At 33.9% G+C, this 14,170-nt stretch overlaps 1 protein-coding gene across 1 annotated transcript in view; it reads left to right on the forward strand.

The window, feature by feature from the left end:
- Positions 1-13,411, forward strand: part of LOC128680707 (tyrosine-protein kinase Drl-like) — a 45,769-nt gene extending 32,358 nt beyond the window's left edge. Inside the window, exons 5-13 of the mRNA XM_053764037.1 lie at positions 1,034-1,220; positions 3,577-3,704; positions 5,340-5,455; positions 10,141-10,318; positions 10,748-10,910; positions 11,245-11,388; positions 11,750-11,909; positions 12,446-12,582; positions 13,146-13,411. Coding sequence (XP_053620012.1) covers positions 1,034-1,220; positions 3,577-3,704; positions 5,340-5,455; positions 10,141-10,318; positions 10,748-10,910; positions 11,245-11,388; positions 11,750-11,909; positions 12,446-12,582; positions 13,146-13,257 — 1,325 coding nt within the window. The 3' untranslated portion in view covers positions 13,258-13,411. The remainder of the gene's footprint in view (positions 1-1,033; positions 1,221-3,576; positions 3,705-5,339; positions 5,456-10,140; positions 10,319-10,747; positions 10,911-11,244; positions 11,389-11,749; positions 11,910-12,445; positions 12,583-13,145) is intronic.
- The last annotated feature ends 759 nt before the right edge of the window (positions 13,412-14,170 follow it).

Consider the following 14,170-nt stretch of genomic DNA (forward strand, 5'->3'; position numbering starts at 1 on the left):
GTATTAAAAATATCTATTACCTATTTGGTGATTACATTTTAGCCTAATAGATAAAATAGATTATTTAAGATATATATGTTTTTTAAGTTGCGAATGTTTGCTAACACTATGGACGAAAGTCATAATTAAAAACATTTTATTTTATAAGGTATTTAGCTGAAATACTAACATTTTATTATATCTGGCGCGAAATCACTTCTCTAAATTAGAAATGCGAGGCGTGGCCTAACGTTTAGATTTATTTCATCATTACGCCAAACTTTGTTTACCGCAAATTTATCCTCCAAAGTAAATATACGAAATTTTAAATCGTTCAGGAAAATCCCTGGCTTGTAATGATATTAGATGAAGCCGGCTAAATGAAATATTAGGGGTAATAGAAAAAAAAAACTTTGTGTGAGCAAAAGGGGGGATTGAGGAGGGGATGTAACAGGGATATAATAGGGGCAGGTACAACATTTAAGCTTTTATTAAAAGCTTTCGTAATATTCTTTTTAACTGTACGAAATAAACGGCCATTTGAAATAGTTTTCAGTTCCTTATTGTAAAAGCGGAAACGGAAATTGGTCGAATTATGTTTCACGTTAGTTAAATTGGTTGTTAAGTGTAGGGGCCATTTAGTTGTAGTCGTGAAGTTTACGGTTCTTTAATAGCGCTATAAAATAAAAGAGGAATGACATGTATATAGTAATAATTAAAAATGATACGTTGAAGAATCTTTCTGTTGCCATGTACACCAGTTTTCGGGTGTATTTTTGTCTATAGCGCAATTGAAAACCGGGGTACTCGTGATACCACTTTCAACCTTTAATTTGAAGATTCACTTGTGATTTTACGACGGAACGCCAGCCTGACGTCAACCCTTTTTGGTTGGTTAAATAGTATTCTGTAAAACTCGAGCATTGGCTAGCGCCAGTACTCGAGTTTGCGGGTGTGTCGGCGTGTTGAACTAAACTCACTGCGAAACTTTGACCTTTAAAATTTTAAAACTACCTATGTTAATTTTGAAAATGTATTTCTTTTCTCACCAAAGGCTTATCATCAGTGGTGACGCACAACGAAACTGCGCGGCTTGCGGGCGACGCGACGCGCGGCTCAAGTGGCGTTCTATTTGTTGCGGGCGGTTGTGCAGCGGCGGCTTTAGCGTTGCTAGGAGCGGCGGCTGCTGCGAGCACTTTGTACAAACGAGGCAGCAAGGCTAGGCATCATGATTCCATACAGTAAGTTGATATTTTTCTCCTTTAATCTAATATCAATAAGGGCGATATTCAGTGCGGCTAGCGTTTTATGCCAGCAGTTGTGCAGCGGTGTTAGTTGTTAGGAGCGGTGTTTGCTTGGGGAAATGAATCAATTGTTATTATCTCTCTGTACTCTTCTAGACTGTGTCTATCTCGTAATGAAAAATTGTATCAGAGCAATTTTAGCTATAGCCTGTAAATATTTTTATTGATACGATTCGATATTTTTATTGTTACGATTGTATCAGAGCAATTTTAGCTATAGCCTGTACATATCACAGCTATGTCGTATATAATATGTGTTTTGTTTGTTTCAATTTTTGAGTAGCTCATTAATTTACCAGTTACCGAAAGAAGGCCATATAAATACTGGAACAAAAACGTTTTAATATGCTTGTAATAATTGATTCATTTGTAACAAAACACATATATTTAATATGGTATCAGTATCACTGCGGGAACAATTTAAAACATAATTGTCTGCAACTGAACAAAGCATCATAACAGTTGTGTAATGAAACTGAAGTATATTATAAACTGGATAAACGCTAAAAATTATTCCCGACGCTACACTGAGAACAGAAATACACATTAACACAATTTTATTGCTTTCTCGTTCTAATTATTAACACAGTTACACTTCTAGAATTTTCTTTAAATTCTTTCACAAATTATTATTTGTATACACAATATATACAACATAATATAATATACTTACTAATTGCCAGGAGTGGCAATTTTAATTTAAATAAAAATGACTACTAATTTTCAGATCGCTTCATTCAATAGGTGGATATTTGTAAGATTATTTTTGCATCGAGAAAATTCTTATATTTTTTACCTAAAAATACCCCTTCATCATTACCATCCAAACTAATAATTGTTTGTATTTTTTTTGTAGAGTGTGATCTTGAGAACCACTCAATCTATTTTCAAAATTCTTTTATAAGGACGAATCTATCTGATTTCCGAGTGATTTTATTCCATTATTTCTGCTGGAGCGAAGCCCCAGAACGCAACTAGTTTCACAAAAATTCGTTCCTACACGTTCATTGTCTGACTACGTTCAACATTTTTACCTTCCCCTTTAGCCCTTTATAAAATTTTCAATAATGGATCAATTTTCACACAATATCGAATTGAGTTTGACCCAAAATTTAGCTTGGTCCAACTTATAGAATAATAGCGGTTTACATAGTTATAATTACAATCAAATTTAGGGTATATATTATATTGTTTATTTTCATCAAGGCCCTTGTAACATTAAATAAATTCCACAAACGACCAATAATTTGTTATGGAAATGCTTGAAATTTTGACATTTCTTGATATTGTTTTCTTTGAAAAGTCAGTTCCATCGTGCTTATGTATAAGACTGTATAAGATTAACTTTTATTTTATTATCTTTATTGGAGCTTGTAGCATTAGTCGTATCTTCAGGGCTAAGGGTCATGACCACAGAGGACATATATCTTCAAGATTGTGACAACCAGTAGCTACGGCTGTCTTCAAGACATTATTAAATGATGTTTATGGCAAAATCGCTACCTCTTACAATTTATGCCAGGTCATGACTAACCTAGGGGAGTGCCCTTGTCTGCGTTTTGATGGATGGTGCGGCGTCGAAGGTTCGATAGACAAGGAAACATTTATTTTTAATTCCTTTTCACATCTTTGACGTCATAGGGATATTGCCAGATTGTTATCGTTCATAGTTCATTGTCTATGTATCATTTTGTATGGAGTCTTTGATAATGTGATGGATGCGGTACGATCTAGGTCAGCCGGGAAATAAGACGAATTGTCTTACAGAAGTGATAGTGGTCATATGTTTTTTTTCAAAACATATTTGTTTCTTTTGTGTCAAAATCTCTATCTAGAGTAATTTTCCAATATGAGGCTTTTAAATTCTTATCTATACTATATAAAAAAGTAAGCGTTTATGAGTTTGTATGTTTGAGGCGGGTAATCTCCGAATCTACGGAACCGATTTCAAAAATTCTTTCACCATTAGAAAGGTACATTATCCAAGATTGCTATAGGCTATATTTTATCTCAAAATTCTGACGGGAGCGAAGCCCCGGGCAACATCTAGTAAATAATAATAATAAACTAATTTGCTACTACCTATACCTACCTAACTTTAAATATTTTAATATTAATTTATGTACACACAACATAGCAGTGTAAACTTAAATCTTGGAAGCTATACAAAGGTACTATTTATTCCAATAGAACCTTCTTTAGTAGATCTTTGAAAGAAAAATGGAAAAGCATCGTTTATTATCAAGTTTCAAGACTATAAAATTTTATGTTAAATATTTTTCTTTATTCCTAGCACATCGTACACCACAGCTGCATATGGTAGCCATCAGAATGTGCTACTGAGGCTGGACACTCTCGGTCGGCCGCCAAGCTCGACGGGGTCATATGCAACCATAGCTAGCTTACATAAATTTCCATTTGGTAAGTTACAACCCTTGGTCTCCTTGCTGTACTTATTCTTATTGTTTTACCTCTCAGACTACCTCTAAAGTCATATAGTGATCTTTTGGTTTAACGTTTAATTTTCCATTAACCTAATGCTAAAGATTATCCAGTGCACTTGAATACATTATCTAGTCAACTATTATCATATCCAACGCATTAGCTAGCTAGCTCGATCCCACAGGAAGTCTCGACACAGCCAGTATCTCCGTGTATCAGCCAGTATCTCTGAATATTCTGTGATAACTCATAAAGATATTAGACGTTTAGTTTTTAAGTACCTATGTGTGTGTAGAGAAGATTATTTATAACTAGCGTCCGTAACGACTTCGTTCGGGTATAAAATAATAAATTATACACGACCTCAGGAATCACACACTATCTATTAGTGAAAATCACATAAAAGTAGTTTATGAGTTTATCGCAGTTTATGATTTAACAGACCTTGTTATATAATATGTATGAATGGAAGGATAAATTCCACTGGAATACGCGGAAAACCTGCGTCATTTTGGCTCACTCTAGTGGTGTTCATGCTGAGTGGAGACCGGTTTGTTGCAACCTTTAAAGACCTATAAAGAGAAATTACTATATAATATTAAATTTGACGTGAAAAAGTACCTGTGTAGTTCTAATTTCTGAATAAAAATCATTTATTCAGAAATTAGAACTACACAGGCATGCATGTTTTGCATGCAAATGTTTTAAATTGTAAGTTGAAACTATTTTCATTGTAACATGGGTGCGGGGTGTATAGCTAGATTTTTCATTTCTTTTCTTGATATGAACAATTACAATCGTCGAAAAAAAAAACATTGAATAAACTTCATTAAAACATCAGTCGCCATTCATTAAAACACCGTATCATTAATTATGTGTACAACTCGAAAGATTAATAAAAAGATAAATTTGAATTTTTAGCTAAAATTTCTCCCGAACCTCGTAAAAGTTAATTAAAGAAGGACTTAGATGAAGAATTTAGTATAACATAATTGTGTTTGGCAGAATATATTTTAAGGTTTCATAGCATGTTTGCTGTAAGCGTTTTTTGTATGAAAACGTTGCGTTTATTTATTTTTTATTTAAAATCCAAATTAATTGGATACAGTCTTCATAGTTCTCTTTCCTCATGCCTGAGGGTCGTGGTTATTACGTGGAATGAAACACACACAACAACCTTCTTGGCATTATTAATGGGGTGGTTGGCCATTGCCTTCTCCATTTCACACACAAGTTAATATTCAACCAGTGTGCAGGTTGTTTTCCTCACGATGTTTTCCTTCACCGGAAGCAAGTGATGGTCGATGAAAACTACCATACATGAGTCAGATTGGTATATAAACTCATGTGGCACGAGTAGGATTCGAACCTGGGACCTTTCGATCCACAGGCAGGCGTCTTAACCATTACACCATACACGATATTTCCGTTCATTTCATTCATTATAATTGAAGCAGTATGATGCTTTTAAGATAAAACTGTTAGCACTATGAGCAAATAAAACACTCGTTAAAAAAAGAACTATAGAACATCTAAAGATTAAAATCCTATAAATAAAAATTAAAATGTTATACAATGAATGTGTCCAACTGTCTAAAGTCTAATTGTTCACAGGTAGCCGAAGATCACCGTCACCGTATGCGACCACACATATTGGAGAGCACATTTATGCCAAGCCCGAGTCGAGGGTTTCTTATTATGCTGCTTCAAATCTAACACACGTTTCACAGGTATGTATTTAGTGCCGTTGCTACTTCCACGGTCTGGAGCCTCGATTTTGTAACCCATCTTTTACTCACTCATCTCTGCATGCTCCCGGGTGCCCGCGAAACCAGAGGTTAGCGCAAAAAAAAAAACCTTAAAACTGAAGATTCGGCTATGATATATAATAAAAATGTATCGAAAATATGTTTTTTGACATAATATTATAATAATACTGCTAATGCCTTTTTATTTAATGTTGAAAATTTTATCTTTATTCACATAATTAACAATCTGCGTATAACTATCTATCTGCGTATACTACTATATTTGCTTAGTTAGTTTTACCTATATGTAAAGTTCAGGATGTAATTACCGCATAAATTAACCGGAGTAGGCGTATACCTCTCATTTGTTCTAGGCTTAAGCCATTAAATAAGATCACGTGAAACCTTGGATCATGTCCAAATTAAAACAGTCAAGTTTTGGAGTCACGCTAGTGATCAATCAAGGCGTTCGGATGTCGTTAGTATATGGTGTGAAAATTTATAAAACCATTCAGTTATACAGCAATGTACATTTAATCTCTTTAGCTTGCCAAACATACAGAAAAACGGAAATAAAAAGTTTATTTATCTCACAATATAAAGCTTGGTGTGAAAAAATACTTGAAGAAACAACGTTTTAAATAATTCCCTTGTGGCCAATATAGTAAAATTTTCTCATGTTAAAGAAATTTAAAGTAAAGTTAATTTAACGCAACAAATTTGCGAGAAACTCCAAGGTAAAGAAAGCCAATTTTAGCATACAGCTGGTAAATTTGAAGGGAGTAAAGTTTTAGAAACAAAAACTAATTGAAATGTCCTTCAGTCTAAAAATGGACTATTAGAGAGATTTCCAACAATAAAGTCAAAGTAATGTAGTTATAATGTAAACCACAGATATAAGAACATCATTATAATGTTATTACAATGTAAGTACAACGTTCAAATTAAAATAGTTTTATTACATTTTTTTTGTCTTCTGATGTACCAATACGCTCTTTTTGCCTGTAGCAATTCCTAAATAACAAATTTTCCTTTTTTCGAATCGTACTGAAGTTATTATGAGATTAGTTAGGCCATTTTTATCGATTTGAATTCGATCTTCGTGGAGATCTTTCATGGTACATGAAGTGGGACAGTTAGGATACGACAATAGGTGAGCAGTTTGGACGGTATCACAAATGCAAAGATTGTAGCTAGGCAAGTCCCACTTCTCGTATCTCCCACCACTGGATAATAATAACTATAGTAGAAATACATTTAACACGACAATAGATCTACTGGTCCATTTCAACAAAACTACATTTCGGACAAAGATTCCGCAAGTTGCTACAGTTTACCCTAAATTCAACCGCCACATATAAATTAACCCACATTACGCGGTTTTCGTTAATGTTCAGTTAAGCAAATCCCACAATGTAACATTTTAATGCTGCTATATCGTATATTTAAGTGGCTATATATGTTTGTTAATCTATCTGTTAGTTATATATAATTCAAACAAGTAGTATTCGTCTTCACGTTAATCTTGACGGCAGTGGAGTTATGAAAATTACTACCTACATTTATATTTTTGTCAAAGCTTTTATTTTCGTCTTGGTCAAAAAATCATCAAACGTGTTTTCTTTATGAATGTTCTTATATATTATTTTTTATATTACAAAATACTTTATTTAACAAACAGGCAAATAAACCGTTCTGATTTCTGAAGGAAAAAACAAAAACAGTCCGCAATAAAAAAATCCGACTGCAAAAAGGAAGATGAAAAGAATTCTTTGTAATTAGGGACAGATCTCCCCAAACCTGAAGACGAATGGGTTGTGCATTAAGTTCCTCATTAAGAGGACAATTTGAAAAGAGTTGCCTCATTCCTTTCCTCAGGTGATACTGGGGTAATGCAATTAGCGACCCTAAGTTCAAGTATTGACTACAAAGATCTAGTTCCGCTGGAAGAGTTCCATCTTAAATTTGAACTGGTAGTCAGTGTTTGTGTAATAAATATTTTTTTTTTATGAATTAGCAAAAAAAAATAATGAAACTCTATTAATTTTCGTGAATATATTCTTATTGATTGATCTTCGACTATACAGTACAAAAATTCGTAGATCAAAATGATTTTGTTCAAAATCTACAAAAGAACTGATAAATTTAGAATGGGTTGCACTAATCAGCTTTGACACTACCTTTAGCCTGCACAGAAAACGCAAAGTAGGTACCTACGACATTTTGTCTAAGCTTAAGCGGCGCGCTGTTAAAGCTGTCTGGTCCAACTCAGAAATCTTGAATTTATTTTTGTAATATTTTTGATAGACACGTTATAATTAAATACTTTATCTAGTGTAGCGTTCCGGTGATAAATTTAAAAAAAGTTGTGATGGTGGTGTTAGTAGGCTGGTTTGCAGAGCCTTAAGTTTTTTTATATAAATAAAATTACAACTCGAATAGAAATTAGAAATGTCAAATTACAAGGGACTTCCACTCCTCTAATTCTCTGTAACAGAACAGTTTTTAATTTGAAACCCCTTTGTCCTCAAATTTATCGCTCCGTTAGTCTTTCCTAAGGAAATATGAATTAGTATTCTCCAGAAAAAAGGTGCTAACGACCCTACCCTACCGATGTAAATGGATTCTTGTAATTGCATAGTAAATTCTATTCTGAAAGGAGACGCAATTATTACTTTCCAACTGGAAGAAAAATTTACTAACACAATATTATAAATGCGAACTGCTTGCCTGTCAAGTTTCAACACTGAACCGATTTCGATAAAATTTGGTAGTTAAAATACCCGAGCTCAAACATTTTCAAATTCTTACTTCGGCAGACCAAATAATGAAGGTGACAACTGTATGACAAACGGTTTTCAAATAATGCCCCGGACTGAGTTGCAGAATACAGATAGTGAAACCATAATTTATTAATTTAGTACTGCATATTCATCCTTGTATTCACAGTAAACCGAGGAGCGTAAAGTTAGCTCCTATAAACCTAATTTCTCCGAAGAACAGGCGATCATAACTAACTTCTAAAATTATATACCTAATTCGAATTAAATCTATACTCTTAGAATACGCTAGCATAGACAGTGACAGAACATCAGCTAGTGACAGAACCAGTAGAATCAGTAGAATCTTTACAAATTTCTTCCTTCCACAGATGTTTAAGTTTGATAAAATATTTTTTTATGAAACCTCAACAAATAAACAAAATCTAAGCGATCTAAATAATATAATGTACTATCGTAGATACCTTGATTTTATAAGATACAATAGAGTAACTTTTTAGATTTTCGCTCAATAAAAACAATTATACAACAACTATAATCTATCTCTCGTCTTTGTGTTACTTGGGGCTGTGACACAGCTAAAAAAAATAACCTTAAAATTTTTAAAGATTCGGCCGTCATTTTACAACCTCTCACCTGAGCGTTTTCCCGTTTCTTCCACTGCACACAGTTTCGTCCGTTTTCCTACTTTTTCCAATTCATCCCGGCAAGGCATCCTTAATTGTCAGACCACAACCAGCCTGCTGCCTGCCGGTGGAAGTAAATTCTACTTGGATTCTAATGTAACTTCTAATTTACGTAATTAAAAAATCAATTAAACGGGAATTCTACTGAACATAGACAAAGACATATTCCTTTGCTCATTCCATTCCTTTCAAGAAAGAAAGAGAAACACCCATTAGAAATACACAAGGAAATTCGGAACAGAGTGCTGTGTTTTGTCCCCACGCGATTTTACTATGTCCATCCTATAGCGTTGAACCGATTAGGTACTTAAACTTATATGAAATAATATTCTATCCTATGTGGCTAATGTGGCTTACCATTCGTTTTCTCAGTTTACGCTTCAGAACTTCTGAACCTATGAGACTTCTGTTAGACGAAAACGCGTCATTACAGATTTCTATATTCTAACTCTTGCCCATCTGCCTGCACTATTCGCTTTTAGCACCGCTGTAAAAAGCCATTTCTACGACAGCACTTTGCAGAACTTGATTAACGGATATCGCCGTCGGCGGACGGCTCAATGCAATTATGTCCTACACCTGCATCGCACAAAAGACTTATGGAATTGGAAACTTTTATAGATGACTCTTTTGTTACTTCGGTCTGTGACGTCATAAATTTCACAGTGCAGCACTTTGTATTTAAAATTGTATGTGATGTGTCTGATTGATTCTATGATTTTTAAATTGTTAGTACGATATTGATTGAAAGTACGTTTAAGAATATCGACAATTACTGGGTGATGTTATAAATACACATGTTAATCTAAACAATTTACTTTTTTATCTAATCTATTATTTTTATTTACTGAATAGTGGCCGCAAGCACCTTAAATTTATTTTTATTTTATAGGTAATTTTATTCAGAGAATCTGATTAATTTCGACTATCACGAATCAGTCTACTCTGATGTTTCTGAATTATGTCTTTCACTCTACGTTTTCTGACAAACTTGGCAATGATGGAAATCATTAATTTTCAGCCATTTTATTTGATCAATTTCTGTTCCTAATATAAGAAATATGTGTGTACAAATATACTGTATGGGAAACGCTCTGCATTATTTTACTCCACTATACATTATATACTATACAGAGAAATTCTACAGGCTTACCTAGATGATTTACCTAGATTATACGATTAAATATTCTGTTTGTTTTAGCAAACTATTACCAAAGACCGCATCACGGATCCAGCAGAGCAACTGCAGTTCCTGACCACAGCTCGGTCGAACATCCGTCTAGAAATCTTGGTACATGAAGGTACCTTTGGTAGAGTATATAAAGGAGTGTTCAAGAAAGGTGATACATATGAAGAAGTCATGGTGAAAACTGTCTCAGGTATTGTATTGTTTTATTTATATCTTATATACATATTAAAATTGTACAGCTAGTGACAGAACCAGTAAACAATAAATATTTATACATTTCTTCCTTCCACAGGTATTTAAGTTTGATAAAATCATTTTTTATGAAACCTCAACAAATAAACGTCAGTTTAATACTTTTTTACGACTCATCACTAGAATATCTACTAATATTACAAATGAGAAAGTATGTCAGGACGTATATTTGTTACTCTTTCACGCACAATCTACTGGACAAATTGTTATGAAATTTGGTACACGGGTAGAATTTAACCCAGAATAACATAGGGTATTTTTATCCCGAATTAAAATGCAACCTATATGAAGTAGCATTTCAGTTCTAGATGATTTTGGGAAAGTAAGTGTTATGTATCACTTGAAGCGGAAATAATTTTCTATACAGATGCAGCTTCAGCTATGCAAGCAGCCTTATTAGTAGCGGAAGGTCTCCGGCTGTGTGGTTTATCCCATGCCAATGTGCTAGCTCCCATGGCCGCATGCGCTGAAGAAGCAAGAAGGCCTTTATTAGTCTATTGCTGTGCTTCTCACTCTTCCAATCTTAAGAGGTTAGTGGTTTCCGATATCGTCAGTCTGGTGGGTCTAAGTATCATGATAGTGATTGTAGATATGTTTTCTCGAAACGGCTGTAATTCATCTCAATCTTCTATTAAAACTAGTTTAAGTTTCAGCGTGGTTACCAACAAACTTTTGGAAGGCAAAAGGGGAGACCTTTTTCCAGCCTAATACAGGTTATAAAAAAAGTTTTAGATAAACGTTGTTCATTTCCTTCTTTAGCATAAATGTTTATTTTTGACTTCTATTTCAAAGTTTCTGAAATAATTACTCTGTCTTTTAATTTTCATAAGATGTTTGTAATCAAAGTGAATTGTAATTGTGTAGGTTCTTGACCTCTTGTCGCCTGGGTCACCAAGCGTCCCCGGCCACCAGGGAACTGGTAGACCTGGGGGCACAAGCGGCCTGTGGACTGTCGTACTTGCATGTTCAGAGGCTGGTACATGCTGACGTTGCGGCTAGGAATTGCATGTAAGTTTGAGTGTAGTAATTATAATGGTTTGCGTTTCATTCTATATCATTATAACATGGCATATTTTTGTTTATCCAGAAAAGCTTATGAATAAAATCTAACTTAAAAATCTGCAAAAAAGTTATGTAGTAGAAAAAAAAAACCAAAATCGAGTTATGCGAAAGTACTGTTATGTAAAAAAAACGTTACCCCAACAATGTTGTGCCGAAGTAAAAAAAAAAAACACAATTCTATGAAAAGAAAGGATGCCTAATAAAATATTTTCATAAGTCGGGGTCTAATCTCAAATATTGGTTCTGAAAATCGTTCTTGAATAAATTATTTAAAGGTGTCAAAATGATAGTTTCATTTCATTCGTAGAGTTGATGAGAAATTGAGACTGAAGGTGACAGACAACGGGCTGTCACGTGACCTGTTCCCTGATGACTACCACTGTCTGGGAGACAACGAGAACCGCCCGGTCAAGTGGATGGCGCCGGAGACCCTGATGCAGAACCAATACACCACCGCATCTGATGTGGTGAGTAAGATGACGAGGAATTGAGATTTAAGCCAAGAATACACTAGGGAACAATTAACGAGCAACGTATCGCTCTTTCTCACTCTTTTCCATTGACTCTAGTGAAACAGCGCATCGCGGATCTCACTCGTGGAAATTATAATTAAAAGGAAAGAATGAAATGTTGACCGTCAAATGTTTCCTAGTATATTCGTGGCTTTAATGGACAACGAGCTGTTACTGTCCTTTCATAATATGTATATATTGAATGGTAGTCAATTTTTAATCTTTAACAAAGATTATAAGAGGTGTTTAACGCATAAGTTTTTTAGCGGATAACTTGTTTAGTGGCGTTGTGCACTTTTTGTGATGGGTGAAAAATGCTAAACTCACGTCATGACACATGACCTGATCGAAAATTTGTAAGAATAAAAAAATGCACAACGTTAATATTCAAATTTTCACTTCTGCCGGCACTTCCGGAGTGCAACCAGTTTTTTTTTATACTAAAGAATATAAAATGTATGCCATAACTCAATATCGTTATTTGCCATCAGTGGTCCCTGGGAGTGACTTTATGGGAGCTGGCCACACTTGGTTCTTCGCCATTGGCTGAATTAGACGCAGCCGACGTGGGCGCTTTCCTCAGTGGTGGCTACCGACCTTCACAACCCCACAACTGTCCTGATGAGCTGTGAGTGTTTTGTTAACTTTAATTTTATTTCAAATCAATTCGTTTATTTCGTGAACAAGCAGATGTTATACATAAAAATAAAATAATCGATTACTTATCTTTGAGCATACGAAATTTAATTTGCGATATTAATTCATGCAATCACATACGACAATATACTCGTAATTAATATAATAAAAATCTAGTAAAACCAATCGTTGTGTCATTTGTCTTTCTTTTAGAAAAGTCCAGAGTTCCAAATCAAACATGTTACATATTAATCACAATTTGCTGATTGGAGTTTAAAAATATTCATCACTCTTTATCACATTACACGGTCCACATTTTGTCTAATATTAAATAGCGAGTCTTTTTTTTCCAACAATATCTCAATAATAGTACTATTATTAATAATTAATATTAATAATGCCCGTAAAATAAAAAAAATAAGGACACCAACTCAAATCTCGACAAAGTCTCTCAACAACTTTGGACGAATGAAATGCTAAATGTATTATTATATCCGATTAGAACTTTATTAAGATTTTCTTATTAATATTATGTAACACTTAATATAATAACAGGTACGGCCTAATGTCCTGGTGTTGGGCCATCCCTCCCTCAGCGAGACCCACTGCTCCTCAGCTGCTCGCCGCTCTCCACGACTTTAGGCAAGCTCTTAGTACTTACATCTAATATACTTCATAAAATTAAATGTTGTACCACTTCTATACTTAACTTCTATGTTCTGCGGTTTAATTTTAAACTTTATACGTTTATACCACGTTTAAATATATATACTTATATAGCTATATTACTTAAAGCTTTTAAGAATAATTTTAGTTTGAAATCGATGATTTTTTTTTATAAAATTGTTTACCTAAACCCTCAATTTCAACTTGGTCAATTCTCTCATATTTAACTGTACTTTCTCTTTTTTCTTAGTCCAAAGTGCCTGCGTTAAAGACGACCGTTTTGTAATATACCTATGTTGTGTTTTGTTTTATATTTTGACGACCTCGGTGGCGCAGTGGTAAAGTGCTTGCCTTTGAACCGCGAGGTTCGATCTCCGGTCGGGTCATGATGGAAAATGATCTTTTTCTGATTGGCCCGGGTCTTGGATATTTATCTATATATGTATTTGTAAATTATAAAATATAGTATCGTTGAGTTAGTATCCCATAACACAAGTCTCGAACTTACTTTGGGGCTAGCTCAATCTGTGTGATTTGTCCTAATATATTTGTTATATTACTCTAATTACATAATTAATATAAAACGAATTAAATATATTATTTGCTTGATAGGGTAAATTAAATAAACGTAACTTTTTCTTCTAGTAACATGTAAATATAATTTAGTAATTGTAATTGCGTATTTTAACAATTTTGCATGCTAGCCCAAACCTAAAACAAGTAGTTACTTTACATTTTTCCAATTTTTATGTTATATATACGACGTTAGTAACTAGTAAGGGAAACTCATAGCTACAATATTATATCGTTGACTGTATATTAGTACAGTGCTGATGTTTTACATATCTGTTAGGACACAATTTTTATTTGGAAGTTGTATACAGCAATTTTGATTTTGAAGACATCAAATGTAA

This window comes from Plodia interpunctella, chromosome 2, assembly GCF_027563975.2.
Source record: "Plodia interpunctella isolate USDA-ARS_2022_Savannah chromosome 2, ilPloInte3.2, whole genome shotgun sequence".
Taxonomy (NCBI): Eukaryota; Metazoa; Arthropoda; class Insecta; order Lepidoptera; family Pyralidae; genus Plodia; species Plodia interpunctella.